The 17,811-nt window shown below is 29.9% G+C and overlaps 2 protein-coding genes across 10 annotated transcripts in view; one reads left to right on the top strand and one right to left on the bottom strand.

Annotated features, from left to right (window-relative positions):
* LOC127710750 (glycosyltransferase 1 domain-containing protein 1-like) overlaps positions 1-17,811 on the bottom strand; it is an 801,321-nt gene that overhangs the window by 506,280 nt on the left and 277,230 nt on the right. The window lies entirely within an intron of this gene.
* LOC127710745 (protein CASP-like) overlaps positions 1-17,811 on the top strand; it is a 106,509-nt gene that overhangs the window by 12,542 nt on the left and 76,156 nt on the right. For 5 of the 9 annotated variants that reach the window (XM_052216703.1, XM_052216696.1, XM_052216702.1 and 2 more), the window contains exons 1-2: positions 12,569-12,655; positions 12,943-13,053. In XM_052216703.1, coding sequence (XP_052072663.1) covers positions 12,587-12,655; positions 12,943-13,053 — 180 coding nt within the window. In that variant the 5' untranslated portion in view covers positions 12,569-12,586. The other 4 variants (XM_052216697.1, XM_052216704.1, XM_052216699.1 and 1 more) reach the window with 2 other exon arrangements.

Consider the following 17,811-nt stretch of genomic DNA (forward strand, 5'->3'; position numbering starts at 1 on the left):
AGAAAAGTGGACATTGATTTACAATTTTCTTAGCTGTTAATTATGCTTCTTATAATTAGTAACAAAATTCTGCTAGAATGAGATAGATTCCAAATATTCAAGTTGCATGTATAAATCTTTGAATACTTGATGAGAGATCATCCAACAAGTTTTGACCCTAATTTCACGGTCCACTGAACATAGAAAATGATAGTGCAAGTGGGGCATCGTGTACTATGGACACATTCTTGTTAAATATATGATTTAAAGCAATAATTTATGTGTAAAGATATTCTGCTTTATATGCCCCCGCCGTAGGGGTAGGGGCATTAAGTTTTACACTTGTCAGTCCGTCTATGTATGTCCGTCCGTACGTCCCATAATTGGTTTCCGTTCTCTAACTTGAGTTTACCTCAACTAAATGTTATGAAACTTATACATAATACTTATTACCACAAAACTCAGATCAAGTGCAAAGTTAGGTCAGTTATGTCCCTTTGTAACTTTATATGACATGCAAGCGGGGGCATCATCTGTGTCCCATGGACACATTCCCCATTTATTTGATATTAATATGCATATAAAAATAAGAAGATGTGGTATGATTGCCAAAGAGACAACTCTCCACAAGAGACCAAATGACACAGAAATTAACAACTATAGGTCACCGTACAGCCTTCAACAATAAGCAAAACCCAAACTGAATAGTCAACTATAAAAGGCCCTGAAATGACAAATGTAAAACAATTCAAACAAGAAAACTAACGGCCTAATTTATGTACAAAATTATGAAAGAAAAACAAGGATGGCAAAAAAGCGGTCAATACTAGTATTGACCATGCCGGCGGTAAATACCGGTCAATACCGGGAAATACTGGCAAATACTGGTCAATACTGGCAAATACTGGTCAATTGAAATTTTGATAGGACTTTACTATAAAACTAGTCCCTACCTCAGGTCAATTACTTGGTAAATGGATAGATATAGTCACAAGGCAGAAAGTCACTTATTTACTACATTGTAATAGGACAAAAAGTCACAATTAATTAGTTCATGAACATGGTTTAATGAAGATTTATCAAATATTGATTTAATAATACAACAGATATAGTCATTAACACCATGAAGTCAGTCACTTAAGAGAGACTATATAACATCTGGTTTTCTTAACAGTTATTTTGAAAGATGCAATTAAAAAATTTAAAAAAATTGTTTTATATATATATATGTTATATATTTATTAAAATAAAACATTTCCTGCATTTAGAACAATTTTATCATGCTGTTGAATAGCCAGGAATTAATTCATTGTTTAAAACAATCTTTAGAAATCACTTTTATGACTTTTTTCCTGTTATGTCATCATTTATTAGGGGACAGTTATTATAGTAATTAAACTTTTGACACCTGTTAGCCATATAATAGGTAATGCTCTGATAATCTATATTGCTAGTCACTTGTAATTCTATTTACCTGTAAAATTCAAACCTTTTCAAGAAAAAAATATCTTGATTTATACATGTTAAAATAACTGATATAGCTGCTCAATTTTATATGTATACCAAAAGTATGCAATATAATTACCCTTAAGAACTAAATTAGTCATTTTTAATGTTTTAATAATTAATAACATACCAATATCATTCATTTTTATAAACTGAATCATGCCAAAGGAATAAAGTTTTCCCTCCTCAACCATTTTTTTACTAGAATTGATAGATAAGCCAGTCAAAAGAAGCATGAAAATTTCAATTGACCAGTATTTGCCAGTATTGACCACTTGGGGAGTATTGTCCGGGGCGGTAAATACCGGTAAATACCACTGGTAAATACCGGGGGTGGTAAATACCGCCCAACCTTGAAGAAAAATATGATACACAGCAACAAACGACAAGCAGTTCATTTTATGCTCTAATTGCATGTAAAATTTCATAACAATCAGTGAGATCTCTTGCCGTATATGTACCTGTTACCTTAATGGTATACACTGGGATGTTTGCTTTATAGTTTTTTGTTTTGATAAGCACATATTGTTATGTGGTAATTAAAACCAATGTACAAATGTAAATTAAACACAACAACAATTAAATTAAACTATTATACCTGTCAATTTCGTAAACAGAATTCAATTGTTTTGACGTGAGCTATAAATCTGTCGTTTCTGTGGTTACACACTATCCCTAAATCTTCAAGGTGTGTATTTACACATTCAAATAGAAATTTTAAAACTATGATTATTGTCGTAGAATCATATATGGGTTTTAGAGGTTTATTAAAATAATGACATTCTCAATGATGTCGAAAGGTCCTTGAAAAGTCTCGAAAAATTACTGGGTACTGAATGGATGTGATAGATATGCTCAGCATATGGTGAAGACACTAATGGGTTGTGAACCCCAGGATGTCCTTGGGGTTTTATTGTGTTGTTGGTTTGCTGACTTGTTCAGTCATATATACAATTGCAAGTACTATCAAACATAATTAATAGAACTTGAATATTGACCCGTAGGGGTCAATACAGGCCTAGGTTGAACAAGACATGGTAAATATGAGAAGCTTTCTTTACCAATTTTATTGATATATGTTAGAAGTTCAAGTTTTAGTTGGCCTTCTGAAGTTTCAATATTTTTCATAAAAATATCAGTTAGCACATTGAATATTAGAAAAAATTGACCAATATATTTAAATTTGATTTACCTTAATGAATTATCGTATACAATTTAGATTTGTTAGTGTTCTTTCTAGGGCATTTTACCCTAATTAATTATTTGTCCTTAATACCTATCAGAGTCCTTATTCAATTGCTCTAAAAAACATTATAATGGATTTGTTTTATAGCACTGATGCTAAATATATATACAACAAGGTGCTATTTAAAGACATAACCCTCTATATGAAAATAAGAAGATGTGGTATGAATGTCAAATGATCTATGCCAGGTTTCTATTTAGAATTTGTAGGAGAAATGTATCTATTTGTGATAAACCATAGATGTATAAACCCAATTAGAAAACTGTTTTATCTAACTAGGCCTGTCACCATTGTTTGCAGAACCAAATGTCCAGTGAAAATCTGAAACCATCAAATTACCTCTTTATAATCTAATAGATGAAGGTGATGTGTCAGACTTATTTTTTTATCTATGGGTGGAAACTAGCAGAAAAAGCATTTAATGTATATGTTCAAATTGAAATTATTTAACTAAACATCAAAGACAAACTCCAGTCGAAGCAATTTAAGCAGGCAATCAAAGCCATGGTAGAAATATTATCAATCATGACAAAATAATTATAACAACCCTGAGGTTGGCAAATAAAAAACGTGTAGGACAGATCTATGATTTTTTCCCTGTCTTAAGTATCTGATCAGTCAATTCATTTACCTAACTGCAAATTCCTCCCGATATTAGAACATTTTTGCCTTTCTGTTTTTGAGACGGTGATCATTATTCAAAGATGATCTCATTTTCATCAAGAGGTTGATGCTCGTACATCAATCGCTCCACATGATGTATACTGATGCCATTATTACAGATTTTCACATAATGAAAAATGATTTTATGTGAAACAAAGCCATACTCAGCATAGTTTCGGCACTTGTGTTCATTTACTTATCTCAAATTTCTGATCATGTGACGCCAATCACTCTAAGACATTTTTAGCAGACGTCATTATGTTTCTGTCTTCAAATTATCAAAGAAGGCTCTTTTAGGGAAATTTTAATTGACTGCCGTTAAAAACTCAATTCTATTAGAAATTATTATCAATATTTGGTAATTTTAAAAATTAATTGTTCTTCCAGTCTGAAGAAAAAAAATTATTGATTTATAACAAATGATACTTATATTATTATACTATATATTTATAAAAAATACTGGAAACAATCCCTAATTTAAAGGATAGTACTTAGTTGTGGAACTATTTAAATTTTGCAGCTTGTACCCAACTTGCTTTAACATTCAGTAATAGTTTTAAGTAAATTGTCACTATAAACTTAATTTTACAGTTTATATGCATTAACATAAAATAATTATAATAATGTTAGCATGTGGTTCATATAATACAGGCAAATATTTCAGGGTCTCATGTCCTCAGTACTAATAGCCTCTTTATAAAAAAAATAAAATTTTATTTCACTTGTAGTCTTGTACTGGTGTTGAAGGGTTTAGTAAATATATAAGTTTTTTCCTCTTCTGACAAATACTTCAATGCTTCATATTAACTTTATTTGTCGTTTTTCTTTTTCGTGATAATCATTTTTCAATGATTGACTAAAAGAGCTCTTCAGTAGATAATGTTTTCACATGGAGAGTTCATAAGCATCAATAAGACAGCAGAAGTAGACGTTGACATTGGTCGTCATTTATTTCAAGTACATTTTAACATGATTGATTTAAGCTTATTAACTGGACATTTATTTAAAGGCTTATCTCCTCTTGTCTTTCCTAATTGATACATTTGATCTAAAATCTTCATTGAAAAGTGTCCAGATTCCTGTAAAAGTAAAAGTCACTAATCTGACGGTATTTGGTCGAGGGTTAAATCACTGATAACGTATATTTGTCTCTTGTTATATGAAATCTTATGTTTGTATAGAAGTTACAAATTGATTAGCGTTAATTCATTTCTTTTGATAGGGCATTAGACGAATGCCGCCGATCTATTGATCTTCGACCTTCCGAGGCTTAAAAAGCGCAACATCATCAGGTACTGCCATGATCTTTGTCAGGTGGAGTTTCTTAAAATTTTCTTGTTGAGCGATAGATCTTAGAATCGTAGCCATTTTTATATTAGCGGAAAACGTTTCGTTGTTTGATTTCAGATATTCTGCGTCAACAAATCGAATGTTTATTTTATAAGAAACTAAATGATTGTAAATAGATTCCTAAAAAGGGGAGAATTTGAACTTTTCCTGTGCAGTAAGTTTGACAATTGACCAAACATTGAACAGTAAATACAAACGTTGCTATTTGCTTCAATATGGCAGATTTTCTTTTAAACATGGGTATTTGTTTAACCATCTATTTGATTCAGGATTATTAGTTAAGATGGAATGAGGATGAAGAAGACAAAGTTCAAAGGAACCAAAATGTGATAAATGCCTTTGAAAGTGATTTTGATTTTTGTTATGCTGCACAACAAATCAAGAATTGAAAATGGGATTCAAAATAGTTTCGGATCTATGTATTTCTGTAACATTATTGATGAAAAATAATAAAAAAAAAAAAAAGAGATACAAAGAAAATTGTAAAATAAAAGAAAAAAGTAGATTATAAAAAAAAAAGAAAACACTCTCTGATGTTTATTTCAGCAATTATTGTCAAAGTGCAAACTACTCAAAGATAAAGATTTTATGGGGTGGTTCTTTCTATTCTTTCAAAGAGTGAAATAAATCCACAAAATGCAAAAAAAAACATTTTTGTAATTTGGATGTTGATTCCTTAGTATATAAGATATACAATGTATCAATAGGGTACAGTTCCATTTGAAACAGACTATAAGATCTTCAAGTGCTTTGTAGAAATCCATTAAAATCAATTGTTTAGGAGTAAAAAAAGATGCAAAAAAAAACCCTTTTTTTTTTAATTTGGATGATAATTCCTTTAAAATATAAGCATTTCATATATATCAATAGTTTAAGTTTCAGAAGTTAACTGTAACAGACAAATGCTAGTAAGATCTTCAAGTGCTTCGTAGAAATCCATTAAAATAAATTATATACCAGTAAAAAAAAAACATAAAAGATATTTTTGCCAAAATAAATTGAAATGTTGACTATCAGGTTAATAAAGAAAATTTAATAGGAAATCTATGACCACAAATTCTTATGAGTAGAATCACATATATTTTGCAATTCAATCTTTCGTTTGCCAAATCAATCACCAAGTAATGGGTAAAGTTCTATAAAAATAGGATTTACTTATCTTTTCAATCTTTTTTTCTGTGAAATCAATTATCCAATCTGATGTTGAAATGAAGAAAATACTTGATCTGACAATTAGCAGGGTGATTTGAATGATTTATTGTGATTAAGATCAAAGATCGTGTGCATGTAGATATGTAGACAATTTCTTTGCATTGGCATGGGTCATTTGATGTTACATTATAGTTGTAAAGTTAGCAGAAGATCCGTTTGATGTCTGTTTGGCCTTTTTACTGATACTTCAAGCTTCAAGAAAGCTTGTATCCTTTCAATTTATTCTGGATTAACTTACTCAGTTCAAAGATCGAATTTCAGTTATATATAGTCTATAATCATCTCAAGAGTTCAAATATTTTTATGAAGAGCACTTTTGACTCTAAGGGAGGCCACTCTTTTCTAGACATTGGAAGCCTATTTAGAACTAGAAAACTTGTATCTTTTCAATTTATTCTGGATTAACTTACTCAGTTAAAAGATCGAATTTCAGTTATATATAGTCTATAATCATCTCAAGAGTTCAAATATTTTTATGAGGTGCTCTTTTAACTCTAAGGGAGGCCACTCTTTTCTAGACATTGGAAGCCTATAGAACAAGAAATCTTATATCCTCTCAGTTTATTCTGATTTAACTAACTCAGTTCAAAGATCGAATTCAGTTAGAGTCTATTATTATCTTAAAGATCTAAAATATTTTTATAAAGAGTACTTTTGATCTTAAGGGAATTAACTCTTTTCTAGACATTAGAAGCCTATCGAAGGGGGTAGAGTTATTTCCCTTAAACTGGGAGAGTTTGCAAGATATTTAATTCATATTCAATTTATCTTTATTAAGAAATGCACATTTATATTCCAAGGGGTTGAAGGCAAACAATACAACAATATACACAATGCGAACATTTAATTTCATGTGATTCCTCTCTTCATTTTTGTGTGAAAAAAAAATCTTGATAGTAAAGATAAAAATTTGAACAGTAAGTATGTCTTTGTTCTGTTACAAAAAACATGTATATCCTCTTTTCAAGAAAAACGTATGTAAAAGGTTTCTATACATGAAAATAAAATATGACAATTTTTTTGGTATTCAAGAAAATGACACAGTCCATGTTTTGTCTGTAGTGATCAATTGATGCTTTTATTCAAACAGTATCCAATCAAAACACCATCATTAAAAATGTTAGACAAAATGAATCATGGTTTCTGTCAAACGGTGATTTTTACCAGAACAACAGGATGCAGTGTATATCAATCAAATTATTATGTAAGTTTCGTATGGTTATGATGTTGATTTCAATGATGTTGATTTCAAACTAGGTCGGATGAATCAGATATTCTGATTTATTTGAAATTTATCAAAACATCATTTTGGCAGATTATGAAATGGTATTATGTATAGTGATTTGTTCAAAAATGATGAGACTGTCAACTGATGTGACTTTATGATGAGACCTGAAGTCTGGATTTATTTGATAGGGGGGTCAAGTGGAGCATGTTTGACAAACAAATAGTTTTCCATGTGAAAAGAGGACGATTTTGGTAAAACATCAACGAGACAGCAATCCAATGACACAAATAACTCAAAGACATTTTGAGGTCAACTTATTCTTCAGTAATACACCTGCAATGACTATTCCTCTGTCTGTTTTTGGACACATAAAAAAAGATGTGCAAAAATTGTTGTTAAATCTCAGGGCAGATGAACCCTTCTCCAAATTTTTTTTTTACCAGTATTAAAAGTATTATATACTTACTTAACTGGCCTTAAAAATTCATAACAAAACGTTTCATATCTTTTAAAAAAAAAAAAGAACTTTAAGGTAAGTAAGAAAAATGAGATGTTGAAATGACAGTTTTCATTTTTCCTTGTAATTTTATATTGAATGTTAATAATTGAAAATGTGGAAGATTTTTCTTTCCACATAGTTTTAAATATCAAATATAGTGATAGGTTTACATGAAATGTGAAATATTTCTCTATATAGAATTTTGCACTACTAATGCATAGAGTCAATTGTCTCAATGTTTAACTATTTTATTTGTGTGGGAACAGGGCAGGAACATTTTGCTGGCAACTAAGATCAGACAATACTCATTTTAATCAATTACTTATATGATAAACAGTTCACTTGTATGGTTAATTTAACAATAATTTTACTTGAAAAACTGATCTAATTTCAACTTTTAACACAATTGGTTGATACATATTGTATTATTAAGAAGAAAACATTTTTTGATAAGTGGATAGATAAATAAATGTAAAGTGCTCTGATCTTTCTTTTTCCTGAGATAAGTAGTCAATGTGCATAATTTTTCACATCGAGAGAAAGTCCTAATCTTTAAACTCCTTGTTCCCTTGATGGCCGTAATAAGTGCAACGGAATTTTTCAATTGGAAAATTGAACCCACCCTCTTTTGTAATTATATTATAGACCAATACATGAGATGTCTTTTTGTCTTAGTAACGTAATCGTTACAGATTAAACTCTTCCCTTTCATTTTTTCGGTGATTGGTAACTGATTGACCGACTGTTATCAATATCTACACAGTCAGTTTCGATTAGATTTAAATCCATGATACTCAGGGACTGCGTCAGAAGGGATCAAGCTTTGTAAATTAAAGGTAAATCAACTGTTGATTCATAGATTTAAAAGTGTCTAAAATAACGATTTTCATATTGATCAGATTTAATACACTTCTTCAAAATTCAATTATCTGTATAGACTACTTTGTGAACTTTATGATTTATAAAACAAAACATCAAACTTTGAAATAAGATATTGTTTCTTTAATATGTTAAGTTTTTTAAAAAGGATTTTATAGTTTAGTCTTTAAACTTTAAAATCATTATCTATTGAAAAGTTTTGCATGAAATTTGTTCATTGTTTGTATGCTCATCATGTTTATACTGGATATTGAGATAAACTGTAGCCTAGTGCTGTATTTCTCCAACAAAAATGTCCATTTGCAGTAAACAGTACACTAAACTGTATTCCTATCAAGAAAAGCTACAGTAGACAAAATAACAGTGCCAGTAAATATCAATAGCTGATGTACTTGGTCTGATTCATAGTGATGCTATAGAGCAGCTATATTTACATACAAATATCACTTGACCAGCTTTCTTTGTTTGTGATTATATTCAAATATACTAAACAAAGCACTTCCAATGTTACTTTTTATCTATTAAACATCATATTTAGACTTACTTAGAGATTATTGACTCTTTAGAATTGAATATTTTCCTTAAATTTTGTAATTCTTGTCAGAGTTATCTCCCATTTTAATTCTTATATATGTTGGAATTATCTCCAATATCTTCTATTTGCAAGAGTTGTCTCTCTTGGGTATCTAATGACAAGAAGATGTGTGTTTAACTGTAGAATGTCAGATTTTGATTAAACAGAGTATTTTAATAATGCTATATAAAAATATAGATGAAAATGTTTAAAGGTAGGTGGAGTTGAAGTTTCAGAAATATTCAATATGAAATAAGATGTCAGGAGTGCTAAATAATCTGCATAAGAATAGTTGTCTAAAAGGGAAATAACTCCTACTGTATTTGAATTATGAAAGGAAAGAATTGAATTAACGTCTTTTGTAATATTCACTACATATAACTAGTGACAAAAATAAGGTTTTTTCAGAATTTTCATTTGCGAACATTTAAATTCACACCTTCCAATGGATTCTTTTTATCATCTGCTACAAAAAGAATTGAACAGTCTTACAATTACAATGACAAATTTGTCAGTTAAGGTGAAAAAGATATGCAAGGAAGTAGTATGGTTATTGTACAGTGGAAAATAAAATTTGCAATTTAATTGCTATTTGTTATTGTTCGATTGTAATTGAACCCAAGCACCTGTGTATTCAAGTGGATTTTAGTTGTTTTTTACATCATTGTATATTTTTACAATGTTTTGTCAAATATTTCTTATTTTCATTTAAAATCATGATCTTTTTTATTCGACTGATATCAGATTTAATGTCTGATGATTTAAACAGTCGATACAGTTTTGTTTTTAATTCAGGGCACGGAATATTCATGTTTAATGTGCCGTGGATAAGATTTTGTCATTAATATTCCCGATCTTAAATGTATTAGACTTCTCAACAATTACAAAATTTGATCTTGTCACCATCATTGTATTGTTCAGGAAGAGATGCGGTGTGCGCTGAAGCAAGCAAGACACCCAAAAGGTGAAACGATTGCTGATTGTTTAGGTGTAAGATGATCGAATTTGAATTTTAAATATGTATAGAATTGACCTGATAGGTAAGGATGGGACACAAATAAAGCATAAAATTTGAGATTTATTATCAAGGTTAGACAAATTACATAAAAAGTTCTGGAATGTTAGATGATTTGAAATGGAAATAGGTTTTCGGCACAAAGTATTGGTTTCAGATAGTTATTGGATAATGAAATTCAATGTCCCTGCACTAAATCAAACTCTGCAACCATAAAGTTGACTTTTATAAACTGCAGACTAAATCCAGTCTTCTGGAAACTAATAGTAATGTTCATGCATCAATTCAAGTTTTCATATATATAAGTTACCTCCCTTTAAAAAACATTATTTTTCAAAAGCCTGGTCTATGATCACAATTGGTTTTCCAAATGATTATTTCTCAATACCTAAAATAATTTTATCTCTTAACTGGTCTATCATCACAATTGGTTTTCCAAATGATTATTTCTCAATACCTAAAATAATTTTATCTCTTAAAAGTTGTAAAATTTTAAAATGTTGCTTGAATGTTTTTTTTGTATCTATACTTTGTAGAAAGGAATATAGACAAAGGAGGCTTTATATAAGATATACAAAATGAGACAACAATCCAAAACACATTAATAAAACCAGAAAGAGGTATTTAATGTATGTATTGGATACATCATACAAAATGTCAGCAGAACTGCCAACTTTCCTCCTTTATGGGGGATATCCCCCATGAGAGGTGTTGACCTGATCCTTATAATATTCTAATATTTAGACTAAATACTTTTAAAAAGGCATTCAGAGGAATAAAAAATACATTTAAACATGTACACTCAATCAAAACCATAGATGTTCTACTAAAGTAATTGAGTACACTAATGACATGTAAAGGTATGAGGTCCTCTTGTCTTTAAATCCCCCATGTAGATTTTGAAAGTTGGCAGGTATGAATGTGTATGTTTTTTTATATGTACATTTTGTATATTTTATCCTATATACACATGTATAAAGTGCATTTGAGGGCAATAACACTTAATCACTAAACAATCACATGTTTAATTATTAATTAAAATATTTTGATTGACAATTAAAGCATATTATATTATTGTTTATTAGATTTTGCATTGAAAATTTTACTTTAAAATTAATTGTAACGGAATGAATTTTAAATTCACTGTAAGATCTAATAAATAAATAAATAAATAAACAGGTTCTCTTCTTAATTAATTTATTCCAACTGATTTGTAGGCAATTAAGTAATTAAGCAATTGTGATGAAAAACATATGGATAAGAGATCTATATAAAAATGTAAGTTAAGAGACCCTAAAAAGTATTACATGTTGTTTGTGGTAGCATCCTATTAGAAATAGGACAAACGACCTCCTTGCAACTTATAAGATGAAGAACTGCAATGAACGCTTAAATTTTCATGATGTATTTCTGGGTCTCTGTATTTCATGAGGCTGTTGTCAGTCAAGGCAATTAGATGTTGACTCTTTGTTTTAGAATGTTTTAGATATGAACGTTTTGATTTTATTCTTTACTTGTGATGATTTGCATAGTTAGTGAACCATATAAAAACTTTGAACATTGTTTGTCTTAATTGTCATGTACCCTTTTCTTGGACATTTGTAAATTGTAAATATTTGGTGAACTTGTTCTTGGACATTTGTTAACTGTTAATTTTATTGAACTTGTTCTCGGACATAAAGTTAAGATGAGAAACTGTGCCTGTCATCTTTTCTTTAAATATCTGGACATGATACTGTGAGTGCAATCATTAAAGAGTTTTACCGATATATAAAACCAGTACAAAAAAAATGGTTTAAAAAACCAAGTACCAGTAAGTTGTTTTTCTCTCTCGTTGCAATTCAATCTTCTTAAATTGAGTATACTTGTTTAAAGACACATGTAAATGAAGAAAAACGAATAAAAAGTACAGTTGAAAAAAAAATCACAGTAATTAAAGTCATGTTATATGGAAAAAAAACATCACTGAAGGATCAGGGACAGTGTTTTTTTCATTCCTGACTCTTGAAACAATTGACTTGGTTTTCTATGCTGTCTTTATGATCATCGAAATTTGACCTTTTTTCTGTGATGCCTTCTTAAAGTATCGTTGGATTGTATAAGCACAAAAAATCTTATAAATGATTCTTGATCTACGTAGACATTTTTGGATACTACAAAATACTTATAAAGTCCACTTACATGGGACAGTCATCATTAATCATTTGATCATTTGTGACTTTTTTTTTCTGAGAGCCTGTCAGTGTCAGGATTGGCTATCATAATGTGTGATTGTTGATTTACATTGAAAAATCATGTGACCTTCACCTATCATGGTGCAGTGTCTTAAAAATGTCGTGATCATTCATATTGAAACACATCATTAGCAGAAATAATTCAGTTTGGTTTCAGGGTACCAATGCACCAGGTAGTAAGAATTTCTTTCTGTTTGATGAATGAGTGTTGCATTGTGGGATGCTTATTTACATGACACTGTTTATTGGCAAAAATGTTTTGAAATTCAGGTAATAAAAATCTTTCATTGAAAGGTACCTATTTTTTTTTACATTTTTTTACATTTAACCCTTTCTGTGCAAAGTTGAAATATTTATTTTGGACAAGAATTGTATTTGTGCTTTACTGACAAATTCATAAAATGCACAGTGTATATAGTTGTTTGTTTATTTTTATAGTTTGTTTATTTTTATAGTTTGTTTTTTTTCTGCTTTACAAAGATCTTCAACTTTTTTTTATTAGTAACTAATAGTTAAATAATTCTTAATAATTAAAAATAATTTCTTTTCTTTTGTAGAAGGAACTAGATACAACAGCAACAGAACTAGCTAACAGACAAGACGAAAGTGACGCCTCACGCAAAAGATTAGTAGAACAGAGTAGAGAATTTAAGAAAAACACACCTGAGGTAAGCACAAAAAAGTACCAGTTCATAATGTTGGGTAGGTTGGTTACCTGACAAATATTTCGTAATATCTTTGTTGACAAAAAAAAAGGGAAATGCACATGTGAAGGTAAGTACCAGTTCAAGTTAAGATTAAACAAGGTCCAGTAGATAAGTAGTGCCAAAAGTTTACCACTTTGTTTGTTGATAGAAAAAAGAGGCCTTCTTTTACTTTAAGATTCCTATACTTCAGGGTTAAGGGTTCATTTATGGTTAATGGTTAAGTATGGGGTTGTTCTATGATAGGGGTTGTTCAAGGTTAGTTTTAGGGTTAGGTTTAGGGTTAGTTTTAGGGTTAGGTTTAGGGTAAGGTTTAGGGTAAGGTTTAGGATAAGGTTTAGGGTTAGTTTTAGGGTTAGGTTTAGGGTTAGTTTTAGGGTTAGGTTTAGGATTAGTTTTAGGTTTAGGGTTAGGTTTAGGGTAAGGCAAAGGTAAAGGACAGTTTATTAGAGCTCTATATTGGTTGGGATTTTTATAAGAGTTATATATATGCTAAGTTTTGAGGAATATTCAAAAATAAAATAATGTTTAATTGTTACACAAGCCTGTGAAAATTAAGTGTTGACATCTTTTTTTCCTCAATTATATGTATATTTATTTATTTGCATATGCTAAGGCTAATTGTGATCATAGGCAGAATCCAATAAAAAGTGATGAGATGGTTTTAATAGAAAAATTTGTGATTGACAAATTTCTAGGTAACCACAGCAACACATTATCCCATATATATTTATGCAACAATTTTACAATGATTGTTTTGTATGAACATAGATATTTTGATCTCTGCATTGAAAATATTTATGATTTAGTATCTACAGAAAATTTGAGGTTAGTTTTAAAATACAAGGTGGTCAGAAGGGATGGAATCCCAAATCTTAAAATTTCAGAGACTGGTAACTCTTACTGCTACAAAGTTATTAGTCCCCTACCGACGAAGTCGAAGGGGACTTTAGGTTTGCACTCCGTCTGTCTGTCTGTCTGTCTGTCCATCTGTCAGTCCGGCAAATCAGTTTTCCACACTTTTTTTCTGCATGGTTGAAGATATTGATTTGATATTTTGTATATAGTTTTATCATGACAAGTTACAGATCATGTTCGAATTTTGTTCCAGTCTGATAATTTTGTGCAGAGTTATGGTCCTTTGACTTGGAAAATTCACTCAAATAATCAGTTTTCTGCACGTTTTTTCGTCATCCTTAAAGATATTGATTTGAAATTTTATATATAGTTTTATCATGACAAGTTACAGATCAAGCTTTCAAGATCAGATTTGGTACAGAGTTATGGTCCTTGGACTTAGAAAATTCACTCAAATAATCAGTTTTCCACAATTTTTTCGGTCATGCTTTAAGATATTGATTTGAAATTTGGTATATAGTTTTATCATGACAAGTTACAGATCAAGTTTGAATTTTGTTCCGGTCTGATGATTTTGTGCACAGTTATGGTCCTTGGACTTAGAAAATTCACTTAAATAATCAGTTTTCAACACTTTTTTTTGTCATGCTGGAAGATATTGACTTGATATTTGTTATTTAGTTTACACCTTGACAAGTTATAGATCAAGTTCGTATTTTGTTCCAATACAATGAATTTTTAACCAGTAGGGGACTATGTATTGCCATGCAATACTCACAGAATGCTAGTTTCATTAGAAATTGCTTCAGTCTGGGTTGTATGAAAATGAGGTCTTTGGCTGTTTTCTGCTCTTTGGCTCTTTGTAAAGTGTATTTTTATGTGGACTTTAAATTTCACGATTTCAAAGGCCAAACCTGTTTTCACAAGGTTTTATTTTTGCCTTTTTCTTGTCTTAAAATTTAGTTATGATCTACTGGAATAAACGCCTTACGAAAATGTCGTACTTTGCAGTATAGACATTCATTTATTGATAATAACTATTTTCTAATGACAAATTCTGATATCATTGATTTATGTATAACATTATGAAAAAAAAATGTTATGAAAACTTTTAACAAATTAAACAATAAGCCTTCACTTTGTCTCACAAACTTCCAAAATATTCTACATCACATTAAATACTATAGTCATTGAAACACTCGGATTTCCAATCCATTGACTCCAGTACTCATTTTGAAGTATGCCTAACCTCTGTCTATTTAGCCAGTATTTTCTTTCAATATTACCTTTGTATTGGTTAATTAATGATATTTAAGATCAAGAAAACGACATAAGAAGGAAGTTAAGCATCCTTTAGGTTATGGCTTATTACATTTGTAAGTTTCTAGTGGAGAAATGTATTAGGTCGCTCATTTCATTTGTGGAGAAATGTATTAGGTCGCTTATTTCATCTATAGAGAAAAGTATTAAGTTGACTTGAATGAAAATGATTATTGATACAACATGAAAGAGGATAAGATACTTGATGGTTTGTCAAAACTTTGGCTGTTTGATTAATATTGATGAGGTTATACTTATTGAACTGCTATTATTTTGCTCAAATGATATTAGAAACAGTTAGAGTCATTCTCATAAAAATGATTTTTTCAATTTTGTTTTGGTTTTATTATTAGAAAAGGCAATTCTGGTCAGATTGATTGATAAAGATCAAAGTAGACATGTGGTTATGTTAAAATAAGAGACAGCAACCAAATAATATAATACAGTTAAAAATAACATATAGATGTTCAGAAGGTCATTGTATGGAAATGGTTCTAGTTGAAAAAAGGAGAAGAAGAAAATACCAAAAAGGGAGTAATGATATGGAAACATGAAGTGACTTTTAATTCAGCCAAACTTTTGATAAAAATAAATACTTAAATGTATAAAAAAAAATTAAGTAAGTTTTTGAAATTTACCGTTCTTTCTAGACATGCTAGAAGCTGCCATTATACAAAAGCAGGAAAAAACACCTCTGTTTTCAAAGCAAGAAAAAACATATTGTTTTATTTGGCCCATAGATTTGTGCAATTAAAAGTTAAGTTATTGAAAGAAGTACAAAATGGAAAAGCATCCATGAGGAGAAGGGTTATAAGTAATAATGTTATTTAAAAAAAAAAGACAACTCCCCTGAGTTTAAAAACTTGCACATGTCTATTTTTTTGTCAAAATACAATGATGACTTTATCATAGGGGAAGATTAGGCATGATGGGATTTTTCTTTTTTCTTTGAATCAGATACATTCAATTATATCAATTAAATTGACACTCATATCCGGATCTTCGTTAATCAACATTGAAATCATATTACCTGATCTTAGGCAATCGCGGAATAGTTTGAAGTTTTTTATTGGGATGACAAGGGTTCAAATCTTTGATCTGCTTTCGACAAATGTGCTTTCACTTATGTCAGCGTTATTAGAAATCACAGAGAATTGCCAGAAATGTTCACCAGTGCGCCATTATGCAGTGTTTTCATTGAGATGTGATGAATGATGTATATATAATGATTATTTTTGAAAATTTATTCTTTATGTAAGAATGTATGTGTAAAAAACACGATTTATAACATATATTGATTAAAAAATAAATTGAATCCGGCAGACAGAAGTCTAAGAAATAATGATCTGTTAAAATGCCATCTGTTGTTGATTAAAATGTGTTTTAGCTGGGACACAAGAACTGTAATTCTCTGATATGGTTCATTAGAAACATGATTTTTGGTAACTCTTTTATGTATTGGAGATGTAGAAATGGATAGAGGTACATTTTAGGGTATCATGTTCAAAAGGAGATGTTGAGGTTATATCATTGAGATTGGAACACCTGGCTTTTATTCTAGGGAATTTTATTTGGTGACTGATTGAGTTCAATAACTCTCTTGAGGGAGATATATAAACTTTAAGATATATTAAGCTTTATAAATTAGTAAATGATTCTATAAATCCTGTAAATTAATATTTTTTCGCTATAAGATTTTAAAAATTTTTTCATAAAAAAATGTTCATCTCTTTGTTTTAAAAAAAAATTCGGTGACAAACCTTGTTTATTATGTATTTGTCTTTATTTTATGTTTCTTCCAACATTAAAACTGAACTGAACTGGTCACAAAATACAGAATTATAAGATTGTGATTTCAAATTTGTTGACCGAAATGTTTGATTTGGACTTGTCTGTTTGTCAGTTAACATTGATATTATTTTCCGCCAAACTTTAGAAGTCCACTTCCTGTTTACATCTTGTCAAGCTTGAGAAATTAAAAGTACTATTGATAGTCCCTGAAAATATAATCTGAATATAAGTCAATTAAATGTTTTCCCTATACAGTATTGAGATACTTGCTGCTGGACACAGTATGAAGCTTTTGGAGATAATTTGCAAATTGGTCAATCCCAAAAACTTCTAATGTGACTTGAAGCTCATAGTTAATATGATGAAAACCTAATAATTTGGCCTTCTTTTACTTTAGGGGTCCCAACCCATGTAAAGCTATACTATAAACTATCCTTTACCATAAACCTTGCCCTAACCCATACCTAACCATAACACTAGCCCTACCTCTCTAGAACCTAACCCTAACATCCCCTATCCCAACCTTAACCATAAACAAACCCCAACGGTCTAACCCTAAAGAATTTGGACCCCTGAAGTAAAAGAAGTACATCCTAAGTTTGATATTTTAATTTTTACGTCCAAGGGATAAAAGAAATATATTTGGTATCCATTTGATAATCTTTATTTATTAATCAGTGCTGATGAAGAATTCCCTCTACAGAACCCCAATAAATTATACTCCAATGATCAATGTTGACTAGAATTGATAGA

Source organism: Mytilus californianus, unplaced genomic scaffold (assembly GCF_021869535.1).
Source record: "Mytilus californianus isolate M0D057914Y unplaced genomic scaffold, xbMytCali1.0.p SCAF_8, whole genome shotgun sequence".
NCBI lineage: Eukaryota > Metazoa > Mollusca > Bivalvia > Mytilida > Mytilidae > Mytilus > Mytilus californianus.